Source organism: Megascapheus bottae, chromosome 4 (genome assembly GCF_031878675.1).
Source record: "Megascapheus bottae isolate mThoBot1 chromosome 4, mThoBot2.hap1, whole genome shotgun sequence".
Taxonomy (NCBI): Eukaryota; Metazoa; Chordata; class Mammalia; order Rodentia; family Geomyidae; genus Megascapheus; species Megascapheus bottae.
Window position 1 is genome coordinate 14919467 of NC_143512.1, and position 16757 is coordinate 14936223.

The following is a 16757-nucleotide window of genomic DNA, read 5'->3' on the forward strand; positions in this document are numbered from 1 at the left end:
CCTCCAAAAAAAATTACCATATAGTTGATTACTGAGTATCAAAGCCACCCAGAAAGAACATCCTCAAGACTACATCTTCATTTAACTAAGAAAAATGCCAGAGAAGATGTATGCTAGTGGCTTCTGCCTGTAATTCTAGCTATTCAGGAGGGTGATATCTGAAGATCAAGGTTCAAAGCCAGCCTGAATAGGAAAAATCTGCCAGATTCTAGTCTCCAATTCATCATCAAAAAGCTGGATCGAGAGCTGTGTCTCAAGTGGTAGGACACTAACCTTGAGTGAAAAGTTAAGGGGCAGTGTCTAGGCCCTGAGCTCAAGGCCCAGGACTGTTCCAGAGAACCTATGTTCCCATGGGTGTTGACTCCCAGGAAGAAGTGGAAAGTCACCATTGTGAGAGTGCGTCTCTGGGAGCCACAATGGCCTATGGTCAGGACACTGTTCCATAGTGGCTCTGTTAGGGCTAGCCAGCAGCCACAGGATCAGCCGGCACCCTGAGGACTGCACAAACATCCTCCTAGCCCAAGTGTAACGCTGGCAGGCTTGGCTGTGAGTCCCCGTACAGAACATGCTGAGGAATCCCACAAACTTGGGGAGGGGAATATCCAGCCACTTCACAGTAGCCTAAAGAAGACACATTTTGAGGCAATTCAGTTCACTCTCTCAGATACAGGTTTAACAAGGAAAGCTTCTGCCTCAAGTGCAGGCTGCAAATGTTCAAGGCCTGGGGGCTTGGGAACACCCACTGGAGCTGAGAGCAGAGACCTGAAGGCAGTAACTGTGGCTCACACCAGGGGGATTAATCCCCAGAAAAACAAGGGAACAGGTGTGCCTGCTAAAATTCACAGTTCTGGCAAGGGGAACTCAATCCAGAGATTCGGGCTAGAAATTTGCAGCAAAGCATCTTTGGGACTCCCAGCTAAGCCAAACAAGAGAGGCAGCCAGCACCAGACAGCAGCTTACTCTCCAATGCCCTCCCATAACTCAAGGGCTGTCTTAGGGAAGCAAAGGGCAGCAACACTGCGACTGAGTGGAATATACACATTAAGGGCAATATTAAGAGCTAGCACTTCACAATTTCTCTATATATGTCTATTAGCCTTTGGCCCTGTACAGGTTCAACTATATTGCATCTTGTATTTGTTTAATTCTGGTGTTTTTCCCTGCTGTAAGAAAGACTACCTTTCAATCCCCCCGAACAACCTCTGTATTTGTTTCCCATCACCTTCCCCTTTACTTTTTTTAATATATTTTTTATTGTAATTAATAGAAGGGTTACATGATATTTGCCAGATAAATGGTGCATTAATTCCTACACATTGATACCCTTTCACATGTCATGGTCCCCATTTCCCTTCCCCCCTCCCCCACCCCTCATCTTGTTCCCCCCCCCTTCCCTATCCAATTTCAGATCTTTTTTTTTTTTTAAAGAAAACTGTCTTATCTGAATCATATGGTTCCTGTCACTTAATCCTTTTTTATTTTTAAATTTTTATTGTTATTCTAAAGGTGATATAGTTAATCCTCTTTTTGAATTACATTTTCACCCTCTAATAGCGGACCCTCCTCATTAACCTCCCCAAGGGTACTAGTATCCGTCATCAAGTATCTTACCATTGTTCCTCACTACCCAATTTCCCTCAATATCCAAATACTTCCTAGTAACCAGACTACTTGAATAAGTCTGTTTTATGCAGTGTGTTTTTTTTTTTTTGCATCACCTGCTTCTGTTTACCCTAATAGTTTACCTATTAAGACTGTTAGAATTTTTTTCTTTTTGCCAGCTCTGGGGCTTGAACTCAGGGTCTGAGCACTCTCCTTAGGCTTTCTCAAGGCTAGGGGTCTACCACTTGAGCCACAACACCACTTCTGGCTTTTTCTATGTATACGGTACTGAGGAATCGAACTCAGGTCTTCGTGCATGCTAGGCAAGCGCTCTACCACTAGGCCAAACTCCCAGCCCTAGAATTTCTTTTAATTTTACCTGTTACTTTTTTTATTCCTTTCCCCTCTGACCACTAGTGGCACCTGCCCTATACTCACCTATGTACACACTTATTCCTTTATTCACAGTTCCCAACACAACTTTGTCTACTTTTTTCCCTCTCCTGAACACCTTATTCCAATTTCCTATTAACACTGCCTAACTCTCACTCCTCCCTACCTTATATAACAAAATACCTAGAATTATTCCAACCATGTTTTGTTTCCAAGAAACACATCTTACCATCACAGTAAAGGGATAAAAAAAGACCTTCCAAGTAAACACATCCTGCAAGAAGGTAGGAGAAACAACACTTACAGCTGATAAAAATCATCTTTACATTAAAATAGTATGAAAAGACAAAGGTTACTTCATATTAATAAAGGTAATGATCTATGAAGAAGAAATTACAGTGGTCAACAGACAGTGGTACACCATCCAATAGTGGTGTACCAAAATTCATTAAATACTCCTTGACTCATGTAATTGTAATCTCTGAATACCACCTTTATTTTTATTTATTTATTTTGCCAGTCCTGGGCTTGAGCTCAGGGCCTGGGAACTGTCCTTGGACTTTCTCAAGGCTAGAGCTCTACCACTTGAGCTTTAGCACCACTTCTGGCTTTTTTCCATGTACGTGGTACCGAGGAATCGAACCCAGGCCTCCGTGCATGCTAGGCAAGCACTCTACCACAAGGCCAAACTCCCGGCCCCCCACCTTTATTTTTTTAAAAAAGGTATTAATTTGTGTCTATTTTTTTGCCAATCCTGGGGCTGTACTCCAGACCCTGTACACCACCTTCAAAATAACAAAATTAAAAAAACTTATGAGAATTGATAAACCCCAACACAGTAACAATGAAAGACTTTACTGTGACCCAAAGAGAGGTCAACCAAACAAAAGATCAGCAAAGAAACCTCAGAATTAAATGATACCATAACCCAAATGGATTTAATAGACATATACAGAGTTTTTCATCCTATAATTCCACAATATACTTTCTTCTCAGTAGCCCAGGGAACTGTCTCCAAGACAGATCAGATCCTATGACATATAACAAGCTTCACCAAATGTAAGAAAAATGAAATAACCCTGTATTCTATCTGAACACAATGGAATTAAACTAGAACTCAACAGCAAAAGATACTATAGATAATATTCAAACTCATGGAGACTGAAAAATTGTTGAATAGCAAACAACTGGTCACTGAAGAAATAAAAATCCTACAAACCAATGATAAGGCACATCCTGCCAGAACTTCTGGGATACAGCAAAAGCAGTGTTGAAAATTCATAGGTATAAGTATCTACGAAAGAACAGAAATTTCTTAAGTAAATAACCTTATGATGCTACAAAAACTTCTAGAAAAAACAAAAACCAAACAGCAGTAAATCAAACCCCAAACTAGTTGGAGAGAAATAGTAAAAATCATGGCAGAAATTAATGAACAAGAGACTGAAAAAAATACTATACAAAGATGCAGTGAAAGAAAGAGTTGGCTCTTTGAAAAAGTAGTAGGACTGACAAGCCCCTAATTTGGCAAAAAGGAAAAAAAGAAATCCAAATCAAAACAATTAAGAGACAAAAAAGGAAATATCACAACAAATGTGAGAGAAATCCAACAGAATATAAGGAATTACTTTTAAAACCTATAGTAAAGCAGCCAGTTATATGGACCAGGTTCTTTTATTCGTGCAGACTTGCTGTGCACTGGTTGCACACAACTTTCTTGGTTGTGCATGCAGCCCGCTGTTTGCATGGGTTCCCCTAAGGACCTTGGAGACAGGTTTCCAGTGTGTTTTCATGCCTCTGAGGCCATACTGTCCCCCTATCTAGGCTCCAGACAGGTATGCAGGATGCCTTTGGGAAAAGTCCCAGGGCACTGTGACCAGGTAATCATGTCTATCCACACCAAGTTGCAGAATAAGGAACGTGATTGAGGTATTACGCAGGGCCAAATTCAGGTTCCCTGGTCATCAGAAGATCCACATCTTCAAGAAGTGAGGCTTTACCAGGTCCAATGAAGACACGGTAGCTGATGGCCGTGGAGTCAAATATATCCTGAATTGTGGTCCTCTGGATAAGTGGCCAGCCTGCACTCCTCAGGGGCTCCATCCACTAAGCTACATCACACTCACCTCCAGTTAATCATGCTCACCAATAAAACTTAAACTTGGGCAGGGAGTTTGGCCTAGTGGTAGAGTGCTTGCCTAGCATGCACGAAGACCCGGGTTCGATTTCTTGGTACCACATACATAGAAAAAAGCTGGAAGTGGTGCTGAGGCTCAAGTGGTGGAGCTCTAGCCTTGAGAAAGTCCAAGGACAGTGCTCAGGCCCTGAGCCCAAGCCCAAGACTGGCAAAAAAAAAAAATTGGTCATGATCAAATTGGTTCCATCCCACAGACACAAAATTGGTTCAATATATATAAATGAATACATGTAATACAGCACAATAGGACAGGTGCAGTGGCACACGCCTGCAATCCTAGCTACTCTGGAAGCTGAGATCTGAGGATCAAGGTACAAAGCAAGCGCGGGCACAAAAGGACCGAAGACTCTTATCTTCAATTAACCTCTAGAAAACTTCTAGTGGGGCTTGGGGGCAGTAGCCTTGAGTTGAAGAGCTCTGTGACAGCGCCCAGGCCAAGAGTTCAAGCCCCATGACCCACAAAATAAACAAAAACAGCACAATGGTAGAGTGAAGGACAAGAATCACATGATCAGGACTGGGAGTTTGGCCTAATGGTAGAGTACTTGTCTGGCATGCATGAACACTCTGGTTTGATTCTTTGGTACCATATATATAGAAAAAGCCAGAAGTGGTGCTGTGGCCCAAGTGGTAGAGCTGTAGCCTTGAGAAAGCCAAGGGCAGTGCTCAACCCCTGAGTTCAAGCCCCAGGACTGGCAAAAAAAATTGTGTGTGTTGGTCATGGGGCTTGAACTCTGGGCCTGGACTCTGTCCTTGAGCTGAATCTTCAGCTCAAGACCAGCATTCTACCACTTCTATGCCTTGGCTGGTTTGAACCATGACCCTCAGATCTCAGCCTCCTAGTAGCTTGTATTACGGTGTGAGCCACCTTTACCCAGCTTGAGTTGATTTTTATATCCTGCTACTTTGCCAGTTATTGATCAGCTCTAGGAGCATGGAGATGGAGTCTCTGTGGTCTTTCAGATGTAAGGGTCATCATTTGAAAGTAGAGATATAAATTTGAAAGTAGAGATATAAATACAACTACATAGACATAAAAATCTATGATGGGATCAATATCCCATCATTCTTTAAGGAAATAGAAGAGGCAATTCAAAATTTCATATGGAATAATAAAAGACCCCATATAGCAAAAACAATTCTTAGCAGAAAGAACAGCACAGAAGATTTTCAATACCAAATTTTAGAATATTACAGAGCTATAGTAACCAAAACATCTTGGTACTGGCACAAGAACAGGCCTGAGGACCAATGGAATAGAACTGAAGACCCAGAAATCAACCCACAGACCTATGGCTACCTAATCTTTGATAAGGGAGCCAAAAAAAATGGAATGGAAGAAAGACAGCTTCTTCAACAAGTGGTGCTAGCAGAACTGGTTAAGCACCTGCAGAAAACTAAAGTTGGATCCTTCTTTGTCACCCTGCAACAGGATTAACTCCAAATGGACCAAAGACCTGGAGGTAAAAGCTGACACACTGAAAACTTTACAAGAAGGAATAGGAGATACACTAGGCCTTCTTGGCACAGGTCGAAACTTTCTTGATAAAGATCTAGAAACACAACAAATCAAAGAAAGTTTGGCTAAGTGGGACTGCATTAAACTGCAGAGCTTCTGTAGGGCAAAGGACATAGCTTGCAAGCTAAATAGAAAGCCCACAGAGTGGGGGAAGATCTTCACTAACCATACAACAGACAAAGGCCTCATATCTAAAATATATCAACAGCTCAAAACTAATCTCCAAAGAAACAACCATCCCATTAAAAGATGGGCTAAAGACTTAAAGAGTCTTCTCTGAAGAAGAAATAGGAAAGGCCTATAGACACATGAAGAAATGCTCCACATCTCTGGCCATAAAAGAAATGCAAATCAAAACAGCTCTGAGATTCCACCTCACTCCAGTTAGAATGGCCATGATCAAGAAATCTAATAGTAGATGCTAGCAGAGATATGGCCAGAGGGATCACTACTACACTGTTGGTGGGAGTGTAAACTCGTTCAACCACTATGGAAAGCAGTATGGCAGTTCCTCAAAAGACTAAACACAGAGCTCCCATATGACCCAGCAATTCCACTACTTGGCATTTACCCAATCATCCAGAAACAAAGACATACTAAAGCTACTAGCACAAAGATGTTCATGGCAGCACTATTTACCATAGCAAAGATATGGAACCAACCCAGATGACCCTCAGTAGAAGACTGGATCAACAAGATGTGGTATTTATACACAATGGAATTCTATGCTGCCATCAGAAAGAATGACATTATTCCATTTGTAAGGAAATGGAAAGACTTGGAAACAATCATATTAAGTGAAGTAAGCCAGACTCAAAAGAACGTAGGCTCAATGGTTTTCCTCATTTGTCACAATCAGTATAAACCCTGGACTCTCCTAGCAGAGGCAAAACCTAGATACATAAGGCCACACAGGATGAGGCTAAATGAAAGGACCTCCAGGATATGGAAACAAGAGCCATATAATGCACAATTGTTGTTCTTAATGTACTATTTCTCATCTCTTTTGTGTCCCTTGATTATCTCATATTGTTACAGTATCTTATCTTGTTATCTGATATATTGTATATGCTTGTTTATTTGAAATAGGATAGGGAAGGGGGGAAATCAAGATGATTGGGAGGGGGTGGGGGGAGGGAAATGGGGACAAAAACATGAGAAAGGGTATCAATGTTTGTGAAGTAATGTGCCTTCTATCTGATGAATATAATATAACCCTTCTATTAATTACAATAAAAAAGTGTAGCCTGAATTAAGGGATTTAGGGAACCACTTCATTACTGGTAGTTTTGAACATCTTTGTAAGAGTAGGTCTGGCACAAATGTAGCAATAACAGAAGACTAGGAGTGGGGCCATACTTTTCTGTATTCCTATGGAAACTCCTTGCTATTTGTTTTCTATGGATTTTTATTCACTTTTCCAACATGTTATAAAGAGTGCCCCTCACTGCCGAGTAAGCATTTGTAGGTTGTACAATGGCAGCAAGGGCCAGAAGCTTAGTGTTGGGATCTGTTTTGAAAATAAAGTACCTTGAGATAATGAAAACAATTAAAAATCTATGATGGGATATATATTCTATAGACATGTTATATTATATAGACCGATATGTATCTATGACATACAAAGTCTCAGCTTAATTTTAATTATGTTCTAAAACTTATGGCCAGTGATTGCATATAGAGATTCCCTTCTTGAATACTTATTTGTTAAACATGACACTTGAAATATGATGTAAAAATGTTAATAAAATCTTAATTTAAAAAAACTCACAAAAATCAGTAGTTTTTCTGTATACAAAATAAGATAGAGGGAAACAAGAAAACAATTCTATTTGCAACACACACACACACACACCCCTCTAGGACCCCTCTAGGAGTCAACCTGACCAAAGAAGTAAAGGCTATCTACAGTAAGAACTATAAAATTCTAAAGAATCTAAGACATCTGAAGTAGAAAGATACCTATGGGGCTGAGAGTTTGGCCTAGTGGCAGAGTGCTTTTGCCTAGCATGCACAAAGACCTTGGTTTGATGCCCTGGTGCCGCATACATAGAAAAAAGCTGCAAGTGGTGCTGTGGCTCAAGTGGTAGAGCTCTAGCCTTGAGAAAGCCCAAGGACAGAGCTCAGGCTCTGAGTTCAAGCCATAGGACTGGTAAAGAAAAGAAAAAAAAAAGGTTCTGAATAGCCAAAGCAAATTTGGGCAAAAAAAAAAATAAATTAAAAAATGCTGGAGATATCACAATTCCAGACTTCACCCTTTACTACAGAGCTATAGCAAAAATTAAGAAAGAAACAAACAACCCTGGCTTGGTACTGGCACAAAAAGAGAACAGACTACAAGACCCAGAAATAACAGGCACCTGATATTTGACAAACATATCAAAGATATATGTTATTTTTTAAAAAAAGACAGCCTTTTCAACAAATGGTATTAGGAAAATTGGAGAATATGTAGATGACTGGAAATTGGATTTCTGTCACCTTATATTAATACCTACTCAAATGGATTGTAGATCTCATTGTAAGACCTGAAATCTTGAAACTCTACAGGAAAAGTGTATGGGTAGCACAGGCAAGAACTCTTGAATTCCAGGGGCTCAGCAAACTGGAGACAGAAATGACAAATGGGATTGCATCAAACTAAAAAAGTTTCTGCACAGCAAACACACAGTTACTGAGCTAAAGAGTCTACAATATGGGAGATTTTTTTTTTAACCAGTTGTATATTCAACAAGGGCCTAATATCCAGAGTATACAAGGAGCTAAAGAAACTACCCCTCCTCCATATCAATAACCTAATTGATAAACTGGCAAAGGAGCTAAATAGAGTTTTCTTAAAACACGTAAGAAGAATAACCAATAATGCGTATTTGTTTCTTTGAAATAGGATAGGGAAAGAGGCAAAACAAGATGAGGGGCAGGGTGGGGGAGGGAAATGGGGACCAAGACATGAGAAAGAGTAACAATGTTTGTGAAGTAGTACACGTTCTATCTGGTGAATACAATGTAACCCTTTTATTAATTACAATAAAAATATATTTAAAAAAGAATAACCAATAAATACACAAGGTCATAAAGGAAATGTAAAGCTGGGAGAGGTGGCTCACACCTGTAATCCTAGCTACTCAGGAGACTGAGATCTGAGGATCTCATCTCAAAGCCAGACTGGGCACTAAAGAACTTGAGACTCTAAAGAACTTGAGACTCTTATCTCTAACCACTAGAAAACCTTAAGTGGTGCTGTGGTTCAAGGAGTAGGGTGGTAGCCTTGAGCTGAAGAGCTCAGGGACAACGCCCAGGCCCAGAGTCCAAGCCGCATGACCAATAAAAAGAAAAGGAAAGGAAATGCAAATCAAAACAACACAAATTCCATCTTCAGCAAAAATGGCCATCAAGATCACAAAAAACAATAAATGCTGGTAGTGGCAAGGGGAAGATTATACTGTTCATGGAAATGCAAACTAGTGCAACCATGTTGGAAGGTAGCTTAGAGAGTTTTCAAAAAAACTAGTCAGAACTTCCTTATGATCCAGGAATACCATCTTGGGCACCTATCCAAAATACTGCTAGTAAGCAGTGACCATTTGTATATCTATGCTCATTGCTGCATTATTTATGATAGTCAAGTAATGGAAGTAGCTCCGATGTCCACCCCGCCCCACGCAGACTTTTCTCCTGTATCAAGAAGAACATGCTTGCAGGGAAATGGATGTACCAATTTTTTTTTTACATGTGAGACTTAGAGAAACAAACAGCACATGTTTTCTTTCCTATGTTCAAGTTATATCTAAATAATAAACATATGAAAGCATATACATGATTACATACATATATATACATACATTGATTAAAGGACAATACATTTCAGGGAAGGTTTCTTCTCAACTATGAACAGCTCGACGAAATCATTTGCCAGGAAGGTAAATCATCTTTTATTGGTGTGTAGGGGGCAAAGGGAGAGGGAGCAGATGAAAGGAGGAAAGAGGAAGATGGGAGGATAAATACAGTCATTATGATCATTGTACATTATGTAAAAGCAGAGCTACTTAACTTGAGGGTATGGATAGGGTTGGGAAAGAGATGGAAGGAGAATAATGGAAGGGGTGACACTGATCAAAATGCATTGTACTAATCACCTAACTTGAACTGAAACCTCTTTGTACAACTATTTAAAAGTAAAAAAACAAAAACGTACCAAACTGTAGCTCAAATTGTACACACAAGCATTAGCTGTGATCATGAAAGCTGAAAGTATAAGACTACTGAGTTCAAGCTCTGGTACCATCAAAAACAAAACACATAACCATAAGATCCAACTATCAGCACTCCTGGGTATATATCCAAAGGAAATGAAGGCAACATAACAAAGAGATACCTGGCTGGGTGGTGAATTACTGTATTCCTAGCACTATGGATTCTGAGAAAGGACCATGAGTTGGGCTGTATAGCGGGATCCTATGTCAAAACAACCCAAGAGATAACAGCACACTCTGTCTACTGTGACACCATTCACAACAGACAAGATGTTTTCATCAGTCTAGAAATCTGTCAATAGATTAATGTATAAAGAAAACACAGTTACACATTGGAGTATTCAGCCATAAAGAATGAATCCCCATCATGTATAGGAAAATAGAAGCAGATGACATTGAATTAAGGATAAAACAAGCCAGAGACAAGTACTGCATATTTTGTCTCATCTATGGGAAAAACTGAGAGAATGACTTGAAAATACATCATTAGGAATTATGATATTAATGTATAAAAATATCACAGCAGGCCAGGAGTTTGGCCTAGTGGTAGAGTGCTTGCCTAGCATGCACGAAGACCCGGGTTCGATTCCTCAGTACCACATACATAGAAAAAAGCCAGAAGTGGTGCTATGGCTCAAGTGGTGGAGCCCTAGCTTTGAGAAAATCCAGGGACAGTGCTCAGGCCCTGAGCCCAAGCCCAGGACTGGCAAAAAAGAATATCACAGCAAATAACATTAATTTTCATAATATGTATATGTTAATAATCAACCAAATGAGATACCAGCAGGAAGAATGCCTTCATGGTATTTCATTAGGTAAAACTTGCCTTATGCTTTGGGCACAGTTATTATTTTATTGCTAATTTTCAAATTTTCCCATACTTCACTTAGGTTGTGTGTTTGTATGTCTTAAGAGCTGGAATTCAGGACCTGGTCGCTGATCCTGATCTCATTTGCTCAAGGCTAGCATTCTACCACTTGAGCACACAGCTCTACTTTTGGCTTTCTGTTGCTTTAGCTGGCTTCAAACTGCATCCTTAGATCTCAGTGGTCAGTATTATTAGGCATGAGCCAGTGGCATCCAGAACTTTTTAACTAGTCCTAGAGCTTGAACTCAGAATTGCCCTCCCGCTTGTATAGCCTTTTGCCCTGGTGCTTTAGCATGTAAGACATACTTTAAGTTCCAGGGTTTTTTTTGGTTGTTGTTTTTGTTTTTTGGGGTTTTTTTGCTGATTAACTAGAGTAAGAATCTCTCAGAGCTGGGCGTGGTGGCTCATGCCTGTAACCCTAGCTATTTAGGAAGCCGAGCTCTGAGGTAGTCTTGAGCTGAAAAGCTCAGAGACAATGCCTAGGCCCAGGGTTAGGGTGGTAGCCTTGAGCTGAAGAACTCAGGGACAGTGCCTAGGCCCAGAGTTCAAGCTCCACCACCCAACCCACAAAAAAAAAAAAGTCCCTCAGATTTATGTCCTTGGGCTTGCTTCAAATTGTGCCTAGCTCATTCAGCTTTCTTTTTTCTTTTGTCATTAGTGGGGCCTTTGCCTAGGCAGGAAAGTTCAAGATAAATGTATCTTTAATAAACTACCAAAAAGCCAGAAGCGAAGTTGTGATTCCAATGATAGAACATTATCCTTTGAGCAAATTCTCAGGGACAGTGCCCAGGCCCTGAGTTCAAGCCCCCCAGGGCAGGCACACATACAAAAAGATCCTAGGAAAGTATAAAAAAGTTAGTAAGTTAGTGAATAATTTTTATATTCTCAACAAGGGTAAGCTATTAAGATTTTGAGGGGAAGAGGTAGGTGGGTACTAATACATAGGCTTTAAATGTAGGCCTTGGGCTTTCTCAAGGTTAGCACACTACCACTTGAGCCCCAGCACCACTTCCAGCTTTTTTTTCTATGTGTATATGGTACTGAGGAATGGAACCCAGGGCTTCATGCATGCTAGGCAAGCACTCTACCACTAGGCCATGTGCCCGGCCTGGGCAAGTTACTTTTATAACATACCTTTGCCAGATCAGCAATGGATAATAGGATCAAAACTGGAAAAAAAAAATTAAGTGACACTGCAAAAAACCTCAGGAAGAGTTCCAAGGCCTAAGTTCAAGCCTCACAACAGACAAAAAAAAAAAAAGATTTAAAAACTGGAACTCACTAAAGAAAACTTTAAGATGTGTTTTTCCCAGGGGGAAAAAAAATACTATGGAAACACAGAGGCCACAGAGGCCATGCTTTATTATCTTTGGTAGTGTCTCATTTCCAGTGGGGGAAAAAAAATGAAAATTTATTTTTGTGTTGGTACTGGGGCTTGAAGACAGGGCCTTGTGTTCTCACTTGGCATTTGTTCCCTTGGCAGCCTATCGCTTCTGCCACACCTCGGCTTCTGGCCTTGTTAATTGGAAATGAGTCTCAGAATTTTTTGCTCAAGTTGGCTTTGAATTGAAATCATGGGATCTCAAACTCCTCCACAGCAAGAATTACAGGCATGAGATACAGTGCCTGGCAAAATTGTGGAGTTGTTTTTGTTCTTTTTGTGTAACTTAACACTCCAAAAATGGTTACCACTATCCATCTGGATCATTCAGTGCCCAAACTTTGAATACAACAGTGTTAGCCTTCAATGAAAAATATCAAGCACAGTTTAAATTATGGCTTATATTATTGTATATCATAGGTCTTTACATTTTTTAAAATTACAACAAAATAATTACTTTTACATTAAGAACTTACATGGAATTTTGAAAAGTGGAAAAGTCATCAACCTGTGATCCAAAAACAAGAAATCCTAACTGAGCATAAGCAAAGAATATTATGAAAAACATGATGGCAAATCCTACTATATCTTTCATACAGCGGGACAAAGTTGATGACAGCTGCGACATGGTCTTATTAAAGCTTATGAATTTGAATATCTGAAAAAGAACAAATTTAATTGAAATGGAATACCAAAGTAGAGAATTATGTTAAATTAAGTTCAGAAGAATTTTGCTTCAAATTAAAGGAGTAACTGAATGATAACAGTGAGGATTTTAATAGCTGAGAAAACACTTGTTCACAAGTTCATTACTTCCCTATTGTGCTAACATGCTATTAAATTATGTAATCTAATAAAATACAAATACCTTTATCCATGCAAAGAAGATAGTTATAGCAATTATATTATTGTAGTAAATGTGCCAGTATGCAAGGAAATAGAAGTCTGGATATTTTTCAGTACTTTTCAACAGCTGTCCAAGTAAGAGAAAAATCTGCATATTACAATATGCGTAGAAGGAAACAGCCATGAAACACAGCTAAATGGGAAAATAAGACGGTTAGAGACTGTTTATACCAGCCTGTAAACAACTAAAGTTAATCAAAAGTTGCTCCATTTTTGGTCCAACTAGGCCTCTCACAATTATGATTAAAACCCACTGAGATTGGTGGCAAGTAACACTGTACAAGAGCAAAGGTCCTCTATATGACCAGGAGAAAGTGGTGTTATGACAGGGAGCGCCATCTACAGTGAACAGACTAAGCCAATTTTCTAGCAAAAAGCTAAAACTACAAAGAGATTGTGCTGCAGCAAATGCAGATCTAAGAAAATATTGGGCATTCGGAAATACAAGCATTTTGAACAGAGAAGGAGAAGGAGGACAAGTGACAAAGTTTTATGCTCCAAATTCAATTACAAAGACAATAAAATGGTGAGATTAAAAAAAAAAAAAAAAAAAAAAAGGAGGGCCGGAGTTTGGCCTAGTGGTAGAGTGCTTGCCTAGCAAGCACAAATACTTGGGTTAGATTCTTTGGTACCACATACATAGATGAAGCTGGAAGTGGTGCTGGAGCTCTAGTGGTAGAGCTCTAGCCTTGAGAAAAAACCCAAGGACAGCGCTCAGGCCCTGAGCTCAAGCCCCAGGAGGTGGGGCTATTAGAATGCCTACATCATCTTTTTCTCTTTTTTGGGGAGTAGGTCATGGGGTTTGAACTCTGGGCCTGGGCGCTGTCCCTGAGCGCTACACTCTACCCCGGGAGCCACAGCCCCACTTCCTGTTTTCCAGTGATTAATTGGAGATAAAAGTCTCAGTGTCTTTAGTGACCAGGCTGGCTTTGAACCGTTATCCTCAGATCTCAGCCTCTTGAATAGCTAGGATTACAGGGCCCACCTATCTAAATCACCCTTTTAAGAGGATTTCAGATCCAGTTATGTTAGGTGTCTGAGCTTCATAACTGCTAGGAAAGCTTTCTTTGATCTTCCTTGTCTGAAATACTCAGTTAAGCATTTAATATTTTACCTTTTCTTAGACATTGAGAATACTAGAGAGGTGGGTGGCACATTAAGGAACTTCCAATTTGGTTTTAGGATTCAAGGCTTAAATGATGAATTGTCTATAACTAAGGTGCCAATGGAGGGAAAGATCAGATTGTGTCCCTAAAGTCAAGCTTTTAATATTTGTTTGCCCTGCCATATTTGTTGATTTTATCACATTCCACTAAGACTCCTGTTTGTTTTTTTTTGTTGTTGTTGTTTTGTTTTGTTTTTTGCCAGTCCTGTGCTTGAGCTTAGAGCCTGAGCACTCAGCACCACTTTTGGCTTTTCTTCTATGTTTGTGGTACCAAGGAATTGAACCTGGGTCTTCATGAATGCTAGGCTCTACCACTAGGCCAAAACCCCAGCCAGTTTTTGGTATCTTTTTCAGGGCTACCATAATGCTGGTGCTTTGTCTCTACCATGAATATACTCCAGTTCAAAACCCTTCCCTTCCTTCCAAACCCTTCCCTTCCTTAGGTATTTTGTGTAGTCTTCCCTTCTGCCTATTTATTCCCAATTTAGTATGAGGAGAAAAGCACAGTTAGGCAACAATAAAGGGTAAATTATTGCTTAAGGATCCATGATTAGTCAAACTATTTAGGGGTGGGGTGGAATACAAAAAATACTTTTTGGCTTCAGGCACTGGTAACTATGCAGGAGGCTGAGATCAAAGTTTGATCGAGGTTTGAAGCTATCTAGGCCCCAAAGTCCATGAGATTCTTCTCTCAAACCAGCAAAAATGCTGAAAGTGGAGTTGTGGCTTATGTGGCAGAACACCAGTCTTGAGTGAAAAAGCCAAGTAAGTGCATGAAACTCTAAAATCAAGCCCTAGTACCAGCACACATGTATACACATACAAAATATTCTTGGATTGGGGGTGGGGGGGAGCATGGAATCTTGCTATGTTACCCAGGCTGGCCTTGAACTCCTGAACTGAAATGATCCTATCTTAAGCTCCCAAGTAGTTGGAAGTACAAATACCAATGGCTTCACAGTAATATATTTGTGGGGTATGGATAGTAAGACAAACTGTACATTAAATAATATATATCTCTCTTTATATAAAGATATAGAATCACCTACATCTGAGTTTTTGCTGGCTCAATGAAGGACCAAATCATAAAAATGTTAGACATTTTTCTTTTAGGGTTACTACACCATTAGTAAGTACCGTGACAGTTTTTCTGTGTCTGAACCTACCCTCACTGAATATACTCACCAGCAAAAGTAGTAATTCCAGCCAGTTCCAAATACTTTTGAAATAGTCAGATTTAAATTCTTTCATTTTTTTTAGTTCTTGTGTTGTGAAAACAAAAAGAAAAATACAAAATGTGATTTCACAGGAAGCAATAAAATAATCATAGTAGCTAACATATCTGAGGAGCTTCACAGAATATAATTGCCATGAAGTAAGTATTCCTCCAGTTGCAGGAAATTCTGCCACCAATCTATAAAATTAAGTTTGTGAAAGTATTTAAAGTACTTATAGTTGAGTACTTAGTATGAAATTTCTAATGAATAATGACAATCCTTTTTGGGGGCACTAAGGTTCTAATTCAGGGCTTTGCATCTGCTCTACCACTTGAGTTATACCCCCAGTCCTTTTACTTTCAGTATGCAGATACAAGTCTCACAATTCTGCCTGGGCAACTTTGATCTAAGGTTCCCCTACTTCTCTTCCAAGTAGCTGGAATCACAGGTATGTGCCACCTACCTTGTTCTGAAATAGGATCTCCCTACGTTTTGTCTGAGCTTGACTCAAAATTTGGATCCTCCTGTCCCAACCTCTTAAGTAGCTAGGATTACAGTCATTAATCACCATGCCTGGCAATAATTTTTTTGTGGGTCGTCAGGGACTTGAACTCTGGGCCTGGGTGTTGTCCCTGAGCTCTTCAGCTCAAAGCTACCACCCTAGCCCTATCCCTTGAGTCACAGCTTCCAGTCCCAGTTTTCTGGTGGTTAATCAGAGATAAGAGTCTTAAGGACTTGGTACCTGGGCTGACTTTGAACAGTTATCTTCAGATCTCAGCCTCCTGAATATCTAGGATTACAGATGTAAGCCACTAGTGCCTGGCTGGAAACTTGCATTTCTATCACAATTAAGTTATTCCTATCACAATTAAGTTATTCCTATCTAAAGATATTAGCAAAATTTAGCCAGGCGTGGTGGCTCACGCCTGTAATCTTAGCTACTCAGGAGGCTAAGATCTGAGGATCAGGGTTCAAAGCCAGCCCTGGCACAAAAGAACCACAGACTTTTTTTTTTTGCCAGTCCTGGGCTTGGGTTCAGGGCTTGAGCACTGTCCTTGGACTTTCTCAAGACTTAGCACTCTACCACTTGAGCCTCAGCACCACTTCCGGCTTTTTTTCTATGTACGTGGTACCGAGGAATCGAACCTGGGTCTTCGGGCATGCTAGGCAAGCACTCTACCACTAGGCAAAACTCCCGGCCCGAACCACAGACTTTTATCTCCAATTAACCTCCAGAAAATGGGAAGTGGGGCTTG

The 16757-nt window shown here is 40.1% G+C and overlaps 1 protein-coding gene and 1 non-coding gene across 7 annotated transcripts in view; one reads left to right on the top strand and one right to left on the bottom strand.

Annotated features, from left to right (window-relative positions):
• Pkd2l2 (polycystin 2 like 2, transient receptor potential cation channel) overlaps window positions 1-16757 on the bottom strand; it is a 46816-nt gene that overhangs the window by 14339 nt on the left and 15720 nt on the right. For 4 of the 6 annotated variants that reach the window (XM_090331478.1, XM_090331483.1, XM_090331482.1 and 1 more), the window contains 3 exons: window positions 15470-15698; window positions 13082-13252; window positions 12690-12871 (listed from right to left, as the gene is read on the bottom strand). In XM_090331478.1, coding sequence (XP_090187604.1) covers window positions 12690-12871; window positions 13082-13252; window positions 15470-15698 — 582 coding nt within the window. The remainder of the gene's footprint in view (window positions 1-12689; window positions 12872-13081; window positions 13253-15469; window positions 15699-16757) is intronic. The other 2 variants (XM_090331480.1, XM_090331481.1) reach the window with 2 other exon arrangements.
• LOC150064083 (small nucleolar RNA SNORA70) lies at window positions 3641-3771 on the top strand. Its single transcript, XR_016535307.1, has one exon. It is a non-coding gene; the product is annotated as a small nucleolar RNA SNORA70 (small nucleolar RNA).